This window comes from Botrytis deweyae (assembly GCF_014898535.1).
Source record: "Botrytis deweyae strain B1 chromosome Unknown BDEW_057, whole genome shotgun sequence".
NCBI classification, from domain to species: domain Eukaryota; kingdom Fungi; phylum Ascomycota; class Leotiomycetes; order Helotiales; family Sclerotiniaceae; genus Botrytis; species Botrytis deweyae.
Window position 1 is genome coordinate 159,439 of NW_024066264.1, and position 13,613 is coordinate 173,051.

The 13,613-nt window shown below is 42.0% G+C and overlaps 3 protein-coding genes across 3 annotated transcripts; 2 read left to right on the forward strand and 1 right to left on the reverse strand.

The window, feature by feature from the left end:
- Positions 1 to 1,306: 1,306 nt before the first annotated feature.
- On the forward strand, positions 1,307 to 2,788 carry EAE98_012049 (uncharacterized protein; the record flags this gene model as incomplete). The annotated part of the gene is made up of 5 exons (XM_038959673.1): positions 1,307 to 1,450; positions 1,524 to 1,628; positions 1,693 to 2,078; positions 2,143 to 2,210; positions 2,301 to 2,788. The coding sequence occupies 5 exons, from the start codon at positions 1,307 to 1,309 to the stop codon at positions 2,786 to 2,788; spliced, it is 1,191 nt and encodes a 396-aa protein (XP_038803989.1).
- A 1,295-nt stretch (positions 2,789 to 4,083) lies between these two features.
- Positions 4,084 to 6,381, forward strand: EAE98_012050 (uncharacterized protein; the record flags this gene model as incomplete). The annotated part of the gene is made up of 2 exons (XM_038959674.1): positions 4,084 to 4,729; positions 4,970 to 6,381. 2 exons carry the CDS (start codon positions 4,084 to 4,086, stop codon positions 6,379 to 6,381), a joined length of 2,058 nt encoding a protein of 685 aa, XP_038803990.1.
- A 615-nt stretch (positions 6,382 to 6,996) lies between these two features.
- On the reverse strand, positions 6,997 to 8,480 carry EAE98_012051 (uncharacterized protein; the record flags this gene model as incomplete). Its single annotated transcript, XM_038959675.1, has 2 exons — positions 6,997 to 8,095; positions 8,158 to 8,480. The coding sequence occupies 2 exons, from the start codon at positions 8,478 to 8,480 to the stop codon at positions 6,997 to 6,999; spliced, it is 1,422 nt and encodes a 473-aa protein (XP_038803991.1).
- Between the last annotated feature and the right edge of the window lie 5,133 nt (positions 8,481 to 13,613).

Here is a 13,613-nt window from a genome sequence, read left to right on the forward strand (position 1 = left end):
CTGTCAATTGCTCGGTCTGAGCGTTACGGGTCGGTAATGAACCCTACTTTTTCCATTTGTGGTTGACTGTGGAGAGGGAAATTGAATTATATTACGTGTCTACGTATTCTTATTCACGATCTATTCGTCATGGACTTACCTAAGTCAATTTAGTGCATCACTGCGTTGGGTACAGAAGATATATTGATTCTAGAGCTCTACTACGGAGAATGAATATTGAGCTATTAGTTGTATCCGGATAATACGAGAGATGATCTCTTAAAACCCCACCTAACTATGTAGCTAATTCTACCACGGAAAGAACCCTTTGAAAATATGCGTACAAACTTTATAGATTCAGTCTCTTGGTATTTAGGATCTTCCCGGGTCGTTCACAGAATGATTTTGCCAGAAAATCTGGGGTTAGATATGATAAAGCAGGCTGTGGCTCGTCTGTGGTCCACCGGAGTCGAATTCCTTAAGAAACAACAGTCTCGCCAATCGTAAAGGCACTGACTGCCAAGAGGGTAAAACTCTTAAATTTAAACAGTCTGGAGAGGCGAGTCGTTCCTTCCGATGCTTTTGAGTCTTGACCCGGCATTGGGTTTCGTGATCCACAGATCAGCCACTAGGATTATGCCTGGATCGTCGTTTAATTGGTTGTCAAGAACTAGATGCCGAGGGCTCAAACTTCAAAGTCTAAGCGGGTCGCAAATCGAGCAAGTGTAAAGTATGCATGTCAATTGATTGATCTTTTTCCTCGGGGAATTTTTATTGCATCACTCCATGCCAAGCCGAGGTCCCTTTCTTACCTATTTTCAGGATGCAAGTCTTACGGAAATCTTCCCCTTGCATAACCGAGCATATCATCACAATTACCGTCACTACCAGTACAAAGTCAATAAACTGATAATGAGTCTTTCTGGATTTACTCCAATCAGATCTAGTTTGCCTCCGTTCCGCACCAATCTCGGGAATTTCGACGGAAATTAAGCAAAAAATGGATTTAAACCCCTCTTCAAAGTATCCACTTTGCTAATTCTCGCATCCATACATACCGTTTAGCTTCCCCAACTTGACATCAGAGCTCATACGGTATGGTGTCTCTGCACGGATCGTCGAATCCCCTCGAGTGCTCAATATGCCAAAACAATCTGAGTGCGGAAGTCGAACGTGCAGTCGAGCCTTCCATCCCCTCATATATGTGGAACTGCTTGGGTCTAAATCTTAAATTTGTACTTGAATGAAAATTCTACACCTGCATCTTATCATGATTCATCTTTTTAATGTCTGAATAGTTACTCACTACGAAGAGGTTGTTTATATCATGGAGGGCCGACAAATCCAGATTCTGACCTTGATAAGCGTAGGACTGTTCTTTTCTTGGTTGAGTGTTGGACTGCGATGTTATACGAGGATAGTCGTTTCGAGGACTTTTGGAAGTGATGATTATTGGATTATCATTGGAATGGTGAGTGGATCCAAAGACATATATAACGATGGCGTTTGAATCTCAAAAAAGTTTTAGCTAATCGAACTTACAGGTTGCGTATACTGTCGATTCAATTTTTGCATACATTGGTATATATTATGGAATTGGAGTACATGCCGCTCAACTAACTTACGATCAGTTGATCAATGCTGCAAAGGTATAAATTCTCAGTCACATCCTGTGTCGATTTACAATTCGTAGAAAGATTTTAACACACTCAGTACCAAGTTCTCGTCGAAATCGGCTATATTCTTTGCACAGCCATAATAAAAACGAGCGTTGGGTTGCTCCTCCTTCGCATCACTTCTGTCAAAACCTTTTACAAATATGTCATCTGGATCAGTCTTGCGATAATATGGATCTGGACAATTGTAACATTTGTTATTAGTTGTGTGCAGTGCAGACCATTAAAAGCGTCATGGGATCCATTAACTCCAGGAGTTTGTCTCGAACCCCGTATCATTGCGAATTTCGCATATGCCATCTCGGCCGAGACGATTTTCTTTGATTGGCTTTTTGCCTTGTTGCCAATACCGATATTGTGGGACATCAAGATGAGTTTTCGTTTAAAGTGCTCTATTATGGTTATTTTGAGTTTGGGAATCGTGTAAGGAAACAAATCGTCGTCTTTATTATTTGAAGGAAACTGACATGAAGCTTTGTCTTAATAGTGCAAGTGCTGCTACGATCATTCGTGTCAAGTATCTGGTGGCTTTTCTGAATGTTACAGATGCATTGTGTAAGTTGCTCCTTGCTAGCGTTTTCATTCAGCCTAGCAATACACACTTAAGTTCACTTCATCAACTAACATCTCATCTCCCACAAAAAGATTCTATTACTCCCGTTTTCATCTGGTCCACGATTGAGATTGCCCTCGGCATCATCGCTGCATCAACCGCCACTCTCCGTCCTCTTCTTCGCAGCTGGAAACTCCTTGGTTTCTCGAGCGAACACGACTCAGATACTGAACCTGGAGGCCCACGATCGGGCTCTTGGAGTGGATTTAAGAGAACTCCTCGTGGTGGGAGTGACCTAACTACCAGTCATCAGTCGAATGAATTAACTCTGGGGGATACTATTCATACGCAATCTCCGAATCTTAAGACAGTCACGAGTTGGAGTGGTAGAAGTGGACACAGTGAGGAAGGGATCTTGAGGAGTCCGAATGGAAGATCTGCCGATAATGAAAGGAAAGGGGAAGGGGAAAACGAGGAATATGAGTTAGCTTCAAGGCCGGATGAAGGAATTGTGAGGCGGACGGAGATTCAGATTGAGTACGATGAGAGGATGAATTATTTGGGAAGAGACATGGTTTGATTTGTATACTAATGTTCATGATGAAATGTACGATATTTTGTATAATGATGGCGTTGGTGGATATGGGCATGGGCATAAAGGGAAGAATACTTGCGTATCAAAGTTTTGATTGAAGGAGACCAACGAAATATACCCCCAAAGTAAACTATATATTTATATATAGCAAGTCTTATATTTCTTCAACTTTCAACTTCTTAATAGTCCTGAGTCTTTTTCGTCCATTGATCTTCAAAGTCAAGAATAGTTTCCTCGATGTCATTTTTTAAAGCTACAGGAATTAATCAAAAGATATACAGCTTTCACGGTCGATGAAAGTTCCTGCGGAGGAAGTAAAAGATCTTTCAAGAATCCCTCTCGCTAACCCCAGTTTTGTAAAATTAATTGATTTGCTGCTACTCTGGTATCTCTGTAATTGGTGCGCTTATTATAATACATCGAATGATTATTATAGTAATTCTTTTCTAGTGAGATTTTTTGCTTCTGTCTCATTCTCTAGTTTTTGAGGGAGTTTCGCAATTAGTTAGCGATTAGACTTATTCTATATTCCTTCTTTCTTCTTTCTTATATACATCTATTAATTTGATGAATGGGACGTTAGTTTCTTAAGAGTGATTAAAACTTTGAATTTAAAAAATTCCATACATACTGTACTCGTCGTATGTTTCCCTTCGTTCATTTTCCCCTCTTGCTGATAAAACGAGTAAGAAGTTTCAAGCGAATGTAATCACATCCGATAATTCATTAATATTAGCATAGCTTAGAGAATTTTAGGAACATATACGTATTCATCTAGCATAACGAATTTATCTCTAACTCATTATAATATATCTATAATGATTACTATCGTACCTTCCTATTCTGAAAACTCCAATATTCCCCTACAATTGCTACCTAGGTAGTATTTGATTACACCCAACCCAAGAATTAAAATATCTCAGAGAAAAGACGAGAATTCCCGTGGTTGATTGATTAGTATTCTCTCAATGCTACAGATTTCAGGAAAAATTCTCGCTAATATGTATCATTCATCAACTCCAAACAACAAAGCCATCAATCTATCTTCTCCCATCAAATGCGGCAAGATCTCTTTGTTCCCTATGGATTTTCTTGCAAATCAAAGTGTAACAAAGCTGATACATCAATTTTCTTTCAGCATTATCAGTAGCTCATAGCATTCTCCAAGCTATTAACCACCTACTCACGATCGCGATTCCAATTCCAATCACACAACATGTCATCCAACTCTCCAACCCCCCAAATAACATCCATTCATCCAACCCAAATCCAACCAAACCATGCAGCAAAAGCCAACACCCAAACCTCCATCACATCCCAATCTCTCCCGTCTATTCATTTTAAGCAATAGACTTAATTACTGCTACCTCTACCTCTCCCTAATCGTCACCATCTACACCCAGCTTCTAAAAAACAACACGTCGCTAATCGGGGGTACTCCACTACCTCCGCAGGTGATCCCACTGTTGGGAACCCTCCAGGAGATATCCAGACGTTTTCTAGAAGGCATAGGTCTATGGAACAATCCCGCCCCCGAACCCCCACCAAAACCCCCACCCCTTCCTCCACCACCTCCCTCCGAAAATCCCGATGACCAAGCCCCTCCAGACCCAGACGAATCCCCCCCAGACGATGAATCATCCGACAATTCTTCCCACCACTCCTCCCAAGACACACCCAGCCATTCCTCCTCTTCGGACTCAAACTCAGGAGCCGTCCACACCCCCCCTTCCCCGCCCCAGAAATCCTCGCTCTCAAAACACGATATCCGTGAATCTGAAGAACGACTAGCGCATTATTATCAATCGTTGAAGAAGGATCCGAAGACTATTAGACGGAATAAGTGGAGAGAAGATCCGAGGTTGGGGGGATTCGAGAATCAGGTTTTTGAGGGGATATTGGGGGTTGGGGGGTTTGGGAGTGTTTGTATGTTTTTTTCTTTTCTTTGATGCGTTTTATTTTATTTTATGAAAACAGAGGGGTGGGTTGAAAGGAGAAGTTTATTTCCTTGAGTCTAGGTGAAAAAGAGGGAATTTGAGTTTTGGAAAAGAAGGGATGAGATGATGTTCAGAAAGGGAGCATTCTCGCTACCCCTATCCTATCCCATGCCATTCCCAAATAATCCCACCCCAAAACCCAGAAGCTAACATCCTCCCCCAATCCCAGATCTCGTCCTCAACACCCTCACCCAAAAACGATACGCCCTAAAACTCCAATCCGAAACCACCGACCAACGTCTCTCGCGCCGCAAACGCGAAAAGCCCTCCACTCCGGACACCCCACCCGACCCCCTCTCGCACACACCCCCCATCACCCCCTCCTCCGAAGCAACCATCACCTCAGCCAGCCTCATCGCGGCCCGCAATCTCCTCTCCAAACGCTACCGCGAAAATCGCTGTTATCTGCAATACATCAAATCCGGGCACCCGAACATCTGCGCCCTCGACGCCTTTCTCGATTTCACATCGCAATTCGGGCCCGTGGAAGAACGCGGCATCGTCATGTTCGCCTCGTACTACGAGTACTGCGACGGCGGCGATCTCTTCCGCATTCTCAACGGCTATCACGAAGGACATCGACGTCTGGACGGCGCGCGCGACGAAAGACAAATGATCCATCTCGCTAACCTAGGGCGGCGCATGCGCAGGGAATCCCTGCTCCCTCTCCCTTCCGTAGCAGAACGTCGATTCCCCCCCGAACTCTTCCTCTGGCACATCTTTGACCAGCTCATCTCCGCAATTCTCTTCCTGCACAATGAACATCCCGATTACAATACGCGTCCCGAACATAAGAATCGTGCTATGGTCATCACCATGGATCTCGCGCCGCAGAATGTCTTTCTGCAATGGCCGGCCCATGCGATTACCCCGGAGCAGCGACAAAAGGTATACCCCAATATCAAAGTTGGGGATTTCGGGACGGCGAATTTTCTCCCGCCGGGGGGACGCATTCCTGCCGAAGAGGGCATGGAGGCGGAGACCCCGGATAAAGAATTCTATGATGCGCGGACGGATGTGTGGACGGTGGGGTGGATGATATATCAATTTGCGACGCGTGTGCAAGCTGGTGCGCCGAACGAGAATATCGAGAGGATGTATAGTGCGGAGTTGAATAAAGTGGTTCGGGCTGCGACGAAGAAGAATCGGGAAGAGAGGATTGAAGAGAAGAAATTGGGAAGGCTTCTTCAACAAGGGTATCAGCAGAGGATTCCGCATATGTTTAAGACGCTTCCTGATTGGGCGATATCGCAGGAAAATGTACTGAAGTATCGATTTTCAGAACGGCATGTGAAGGAATTATGCGAGCGGGATTGGAATTTGAAGATTGAGGAGGAGGCGGAGGCAGAGGAGGAGGCGGAGGTGGATGAGCAGAGAATATTTGAGTTGATGTTGTTGGTGAAGGAGAGGAAGTTGAGGTTTGGGATTGAATTAGAGGAGGATGAGGAGGATGATACCCAGCATCCAGTGTGGATACAGGGCTTGAAGGATGAAGAGCCGGAGCGGTATGCGGAACTTTTGGCGGAGGCGAGGATAAAGGTGCCGAGTCCTGAGGTGCCGGGTCCGGGAGAGAATGAGTGAGGTTTGAGATGAAGTTGTGAGATAGGCGTTTGATATGTATTTTGTGTGTATAAAACTTTTCTAACAGAGGCTTGATAATCCTGACGAACCACTTCTGGAAACAATTTACACGAGCTGAAAAGTTCGAATGCTAATACGTCGCAAGATACACATGAGTTCTAGTATTAAATGCCAGGAGTAAAGTTGATTCTGGTTTAACGAAAATATGTTAGGAAGAGAAGCAGGGAGATACTCAATACGTGTGAATAAGAATCATAACGTAGGTATTTTCATGGGGGGGGGCAAAGATCTCATAAAAATATGTATTCACAGTTGCATCATCAAATTCAAGATGAAAAGAAACTAAATAATGAATATGGAAATTTATTAGAAATCTATGTCTCTATTCCATTTCGAGTCGTGGTATCGTTATTCATCCATCCATCCATCCGTTCATTTGATCTCATTTAATAAAGAGAAGAGAGAAAATCCATCCAGGCCAATTGCTAGTAAAAAGCGCGTATATACAGTGAACAATAAGTTTCATCTATTAAGATGTTCATAATCCCATCCCAAACACCCCAAACCATCCCATTTCACCTTTCCCAAAGTTTCATTAACGACGGTGGAAATCTTTTAGATGGTTTCCTTTTGCTCAACACTCATCACTTTATCTCCATCATAATGAACCTTTTCTACCACACCACCTGCAGCACCACCCACAAATTCAGCTGCAACGACATCCTTGACTCTCATGATATGTCTTCCGTGTCTAATCCAATGGAAAGTAACATATCCCAATACATAAATGAATCCAACCAATGGAACCACATACGAGATTCTAGTGCCGGCAGAATCGGCAATGGCACCTTGAATAGGAGGGAAGACAGCTCCACCAGATACACCCATAACGAGGATACCTGCACCACGACGAGTATGACGACCGAGATTGGCAGTACCCATGGTGAAGAGAGTAGGATACATAGGAGCCTCGAAGAAGAAGAGAAGGATGAGGATAACCACAGCGCCATTTCCGTGCCACGCAGCTACAACGGCTGTGAAAGCGATAGCGAAGGCGGAGTAGATGATCATGAGGAAATCAGCTTGGAAAACGGTTGCGAGAGCAGTGGCGATGAATCGACCAACGGTGAAAGTGATCAAAGCGTAGGAGAGCATGTTAGAAGCCTGGGAGGAAGAGTAAGATGCATTCTCGGTAGCGTAATTGATGAAGAATGATGCAACAGTGACTTGAGCACCAACATAGCAGAATTGAGCAATGAAGGCGAAGATCATGTTGTATTGCTTATAGATTGGTCCTTGGCCGATTTCATGTCCAAACTCATCGAGGGCCAAGTTCTCAGTCTTAACGGTGCTGGATTCGAGCATTTCTTCGGAAACTTCAGGAAGTTTGGCGACGAGGAAGAGAACGGCGATGGCGGCACCAGCGCATGCAACTGCCAGATAGACGAACTGAACATTGGTCAAGTTGTGAGCATTTTCGCCTGAGAAGAAGTATTTTCCGGCAATCAATGGACCGATGAATGAAGCAACTCCATTCCATGATTGACAGAATTGAAGACGAGCTGATGCAGATGCTGGGTCACCGATAACAACGGCATAGGAATTAGCGGCAGTTTCGAGAGTAGCGAGTCCACATGCGATGACCAATGTACAAGCACAGAAACCACCAAATGAAGCAATTCTATTTTCGTATGTAGAAAAATGAGCAGTTGGCCTGGATTTTATGTTAGCTCTGATTCGAGTGGTACAACGTTGTGAATCGATGCCAAAACTTACCAAAACATAATGGCACCAAGAGAGTAAAGTGAAAGACCCATCAAGATGGTAATCTTATAACCCTTGCGCTTCATGACTTCGGCGGCAATAGGAGAGAAGAGAAGATAACCGCCACCGAAGTAAACGACTTGAAGACCGGTAGATTGAAGCTTGGTGATGTCAAGAACTGTTTGGAAATGCTTATTGAGCACATCGAGTAAACCATAAGAGAAACCCCATAGGAAGAAGAGGGAAATGACGAGGGAAAGTGGAAAGATGAGAGCTTTTCCACGGAGGAAACCCGTTGAAAGGGGGGTGGTGGAAATTGGAATTCCACCGGCCATTGTGAAGGGATTGAAGGGAAGTGTTGTTGTTGAGGTTGTTGTTGTTGTTCTTGAGGTGAAGAGAATGGAGAGAATAAGAATGAAATTCTTCTATAGAGTATAGAGAGAATATGAAGTTCTTATTGGAAAGAGAGAGGATGAATTAATTGATGATGGCGATGTTGTTGTTGCTGTTGTTGTTGTTGATGATGTTGTATTTAGAAGCTGGGTTACTCCATCTTTATAGGAATTTCCCAAGTTGTTGAACTTCCCCAAACCCCAGTCTCCATTCAATTACCCCAGACCCATCATGCAACCCACTCACTCATCCACCTCCATCTCCCACCGGAGATATCCATCATTAGACCTTGAATAATTTGATCCAATCAAGTACCTAGACTGAATCAATCTGATTGCATAAGGGGATCCACACTTTGGAAATATCAAATTATTCAAATGAGATCAAAAGTCTGAGTGAATGTAATCTTACCTAGCTCGGCCTAGACACGATGGTTACTATTGTCGGTACCATTGAATCACACATATCCCGTATTCCTAGTATATCGGTAAATACCTCGATACCCACCTAGCGAGTCTAGGTCGACAGACAGATGTTTTGACCGTCTACGTTTCTTAAATACGACTAAGCTATCTTCATACTTTGGTACACGATCCCGTCTCAGAAAATAGTTTTTGACTTGATTTGATTGGCTACTTTGCCGTCGATTCTTCCATTTGAAGGGCGATATACTTACTACGCAGTCGAATATTTTCTAGTCGTTTTAGTCGCTCTAGTCGTTTTAGGACGCTCCGAAAATATGACCGAACCAGGAAAGTCCCGCAGTCGATCGATTGAAGAAGTGTGAAAGGTGTGAAAGGTGCGAGGAAAAGCTGGGAAAATCTGGAGAAGCTGAGAGAACTATCGTAATGCAAATGTAGAGAAGCTCAAGGAACTAAGGCGAATGTAGAAAAGCTTCATGTGAAAGCTTAACCATTTAGCATGATTTCCTCAACACATTTACCCGGACCAATCCTTCCATTGGATCAAGTTTCTTCTTCTCCATGCTATCATCTACATCGTACATCATCTTCCCAGTCTCATGGCCCTTGTTGTCGGGGTTATTATGGATCTTGGAGGTATCGAGCTGTGGTACTAAGATGTATTTCCAACCTCAAATGCTTCATTGATCAAAGGGGAAATATCCAGATTCGCATCTAGTCGTCAATGATTTGATTGAGATCGAGGTCAAGTGACCATGAACATGCAGGTATCCACGTATGTGTATGTGCATGAGAAGAAGGGCTAAGCCTGTTATGTAATTCCCCATGGGTAACAATCCGGTGCGAGGGTGAGGGTGAGGGGCAAGAGGGGCAATAATACCAAATTCCAAGATAGATCCACTTGTACACGGACTGAAGTTGGTGGGGAAGACCAGGAAGACGAGGAAGGCCAGGAAGACAGGGAAGACCAGGAAGAGAAAGAATGGCGCGGGGGATTTTCATGACCTAGTTGAAAGGAATCAACCAATAATCATTCATTTTCGTACACGACCAAAGATGTAATCAGCATCTTTCATTCTCACGTACTCGAATACCGGTATCTCCTCGGCTCCTCCAATCATTACCCCTTCATCATTGAATCCTCGCTGAATTTCATGCTGAATCTCTTTCAGGACTCGTGCATACTCGTGCATACATTTTCTGCATTGCGATAACATGTTCAAGACCATATGAAAGCCAATTCTCTAAAAGATCGATAATGGAAAGACGGACATGCCGAAGAGAATGGGAGGAAAATCATCTAATATTGTATCTGCATGGTATTTGAATATTTGAATCTAGACAACGCCCATGAGCAATCGGGTACGAATTTCCAGACCTTCTAGCCTGCTTCTAGCTCAATTCTAGCGCTGTCTTCCCCTTTAGCGGAGATTTAGTGCCCTCTTCAAGTATCTTTTGACGCTAATCATGGCACTTCATCGGCAAACTAGATGCTTCAAATTTTATCAAGCCTTTCCTTTCCTTTCCTTTCTCTCGCTGGCTGAACTTTATTTCATTCTACTCTCACCCAGAACAAGCTTCTCCAAGAAAAAAACACACTCATCATCGCTTATTGTTAATGCAATGTCTAAAAGGCTTCTAGAAGCCTATCAAAACTTCAAAAGGCTTAATGTGGTGCAACTTCCATCATGCCACAATCTTAATGTGGCTTGAAACTTCTTCAGGAGGCGAATACGATTGGGGAACATATAAAAGTGTTAGGCGACGAGATGTTTGAGGCTCTGTCCTATATCGGAACTTTATGATTGGGATACACACTACAATTAGTGATTGTGGCTTGCTTCAAGTGGGTTATTCATCACCATTGAAATGTCATCTCATGACATTAATTCTGTTTATGGCCTTATCCCATTTACCTACGCCTAATGATACACCAATCTTCGTGCTAGAGCAGATACTGATACTATTCTTTGAGCTTTCTCACAAGTATCCACTTCTTAACAACCTGGAACGAAGTCGAGACTCTTATTTATCACTTCCCAGATCCACTTACCCCCAACCGCTCAATTTCCCCATATCCACTATTTGCCCCCATCAACACATTCATGATACACTCCCCAAAGCTTCATCCCCTTTCATCTCCAGATGGAGAAGCGAGCGCACTCCACGAATCCACCTCCCTAGTGTGTGCTCACAGTATCCCACGATTCCCACCTAGTCAAACGCGCGGGACACTTGATCTGTGCTGGAGAGCGGAATTCCCATAATCCATAATAGGCCCGATTCCTCCAGACTCACCGTGTCTAGCCTTGGGGAAATATCCACGAAGTTGGCACAAAGTCTTAAGCCACCGGGGTGGATATTAGAGTTCAATAGATGAGAAAGAGCCGCTTCTAGTCTTGTATGAGAGTATTGCTCCGAGTTCGCTTCACTCAGCTCTATGGCTTTTTATCTCGAGGAAATAGTGGGACTTGATGAAAATTGCATTCATGTTTGACGTTGAGAGATTTATTATCGTGTGCTTTTTCTCGTTGGCAAGTCCAGTAAATACGTTGTATCGTACTTATCACCTTCCAGTGAAATTAAGTACAAGATCTCATGGTATCTTCATTTATTACTGTCCCCAAAGAAAAAAAGCTGACTTTCCACTTCCCTCGAAATCTATCAATATAGAGATGTATCATTGCCATCTTAAATCAACAAGTAACATCTAATCTATGATGAAGTCATGGGAGAACCCAGTAAGTAACATTCACCATGTGTGAAATATATCATTTTTGATTCTACTTATTGTTGATTCATATGAAAGATCTTCGGTCTACGAATCCAGGATCAATCTTCCGAGTCATATCGCACGACCTATATTTCACACGGAATTCTTGTCTCAGGAATGATACTACAATTTGATCTCTCACTTGATCCAAGCATGCACAGAAGTTCTGTTTTTACTTCTAACATCGTTATTTACGCTTGATATAAAACAGAGAACGGATGAGAATGGGTCAATAGATCAGGCAAGATTCTAGCTGAGATATTGAGTCAAGGAGAGTTAACAATCATATAACTATGTTTTTCCTGTCGCATAAAACGTATGAAGGTTATCTCATCTCGTCCTTCCTCTCGATAACATTTCAAATGTCTGCATATCATCAATTTCTTTTGAATTTCCTTTATGAGTTCTTCAACTAAGTCATATAGTGACTCTTCCAATACTTAGATATCCTTTCAATTATATCCACTGACTAAGACGTGCAAAAATAGTCTCCAACAGTTCAATCCCGTCTTAATGGTATGTCACTTACCATACAGCTTCGCGATTGGTTTGAGAACATGTTTGATTATACCTACCTAGGTAGTTTACCCAACCTGAGATGAGATCCAAACAGTAACTATCACACGTGAATAAATACTTACTCTCACAACTCTTGAGATTTTCCAGAGCACCAAAATCTTACAAACAATTCCAATCTTTTCTATATATTGGGCGACTTTTCTTAAAAGAGACATGGAGAGAGATATCTCCCATTACAATATGATAACTACTACACCTTCATATACATTTTGTCCATCTCATCTCTATGCACCACCCCCCTTCTTATGAGGAGGTGAAAATACCAAGACAATTTCTCTACCTCGATATCTATCTAATACTCTTCTTATTCCCATTCCTCCTCTAGAAAAGACCTCATTTAAGATTTCAAGATATCTTATACATTTACTAGATCTCTTTTCTATTGATGTAAAACAAGGTCGGTAAAATATATTCATCATCATATCGAATCCGAGAACGAATATGTATTTATTTACTCGTTCATCTATTTAATTTTAATGTAATCTTATATATATAAGAAAGAGTATAAGAGTCAATATATGAGAATATATGTAGTGTGAAATTATCTTTACATATGTACCTGTTCAATCACATCATCGCTTCTTTCTTTCTCACTTTCCTAATCACTATTTCAATTTCAATTTCTCTCCTCCAACCAAATACACATCTTCAACTATCAATCAGGATAACATACATTACTCCTGAGTATCCATCATTCCTACCTAGTATTTAAAACTACTCCCTCCCCTCTCATCCATACCAACTTATCTCTTACCTTACTACCCTAGAGAAAATCTCTTAATCTTAATCTTCTTCTCGATCTCGATCTCTATCTTTACATCTAATTATAGTTTTCATACATACATTCATACATTCATACATACATACTATATACATATATACATACATATATACATACATACATACATACATACATACATACCTAGATATTCCTATCAAATCTCAATCTCAATCCATCTATCTCTAACCAAAAACTCCCATTCTAATACTAAAATTAAAATCCCCTCCCTCCCTTCATTTTATTCAAGATAAAGTATTTCCAAAGTATTTCCTCGATTTTCAAAGTATACATACTAGGTATATATAAAAATATTCTATCAGAATTATTAATGAACCTCCTATCTCCCTCTTTTCTGCTCATCTCTTAGTTTATTAATTTTTTTGTATATGTATGTACTGATATCTTCTTTTTCACTCTCTTTCTTTCTCAGGATCTTCCTCTTCTTCTCTATAGGTACTAATAACATTGATTCTCACTACATCACATCACACCCCTTCACCCCTTCTCATCAATCCCTCAA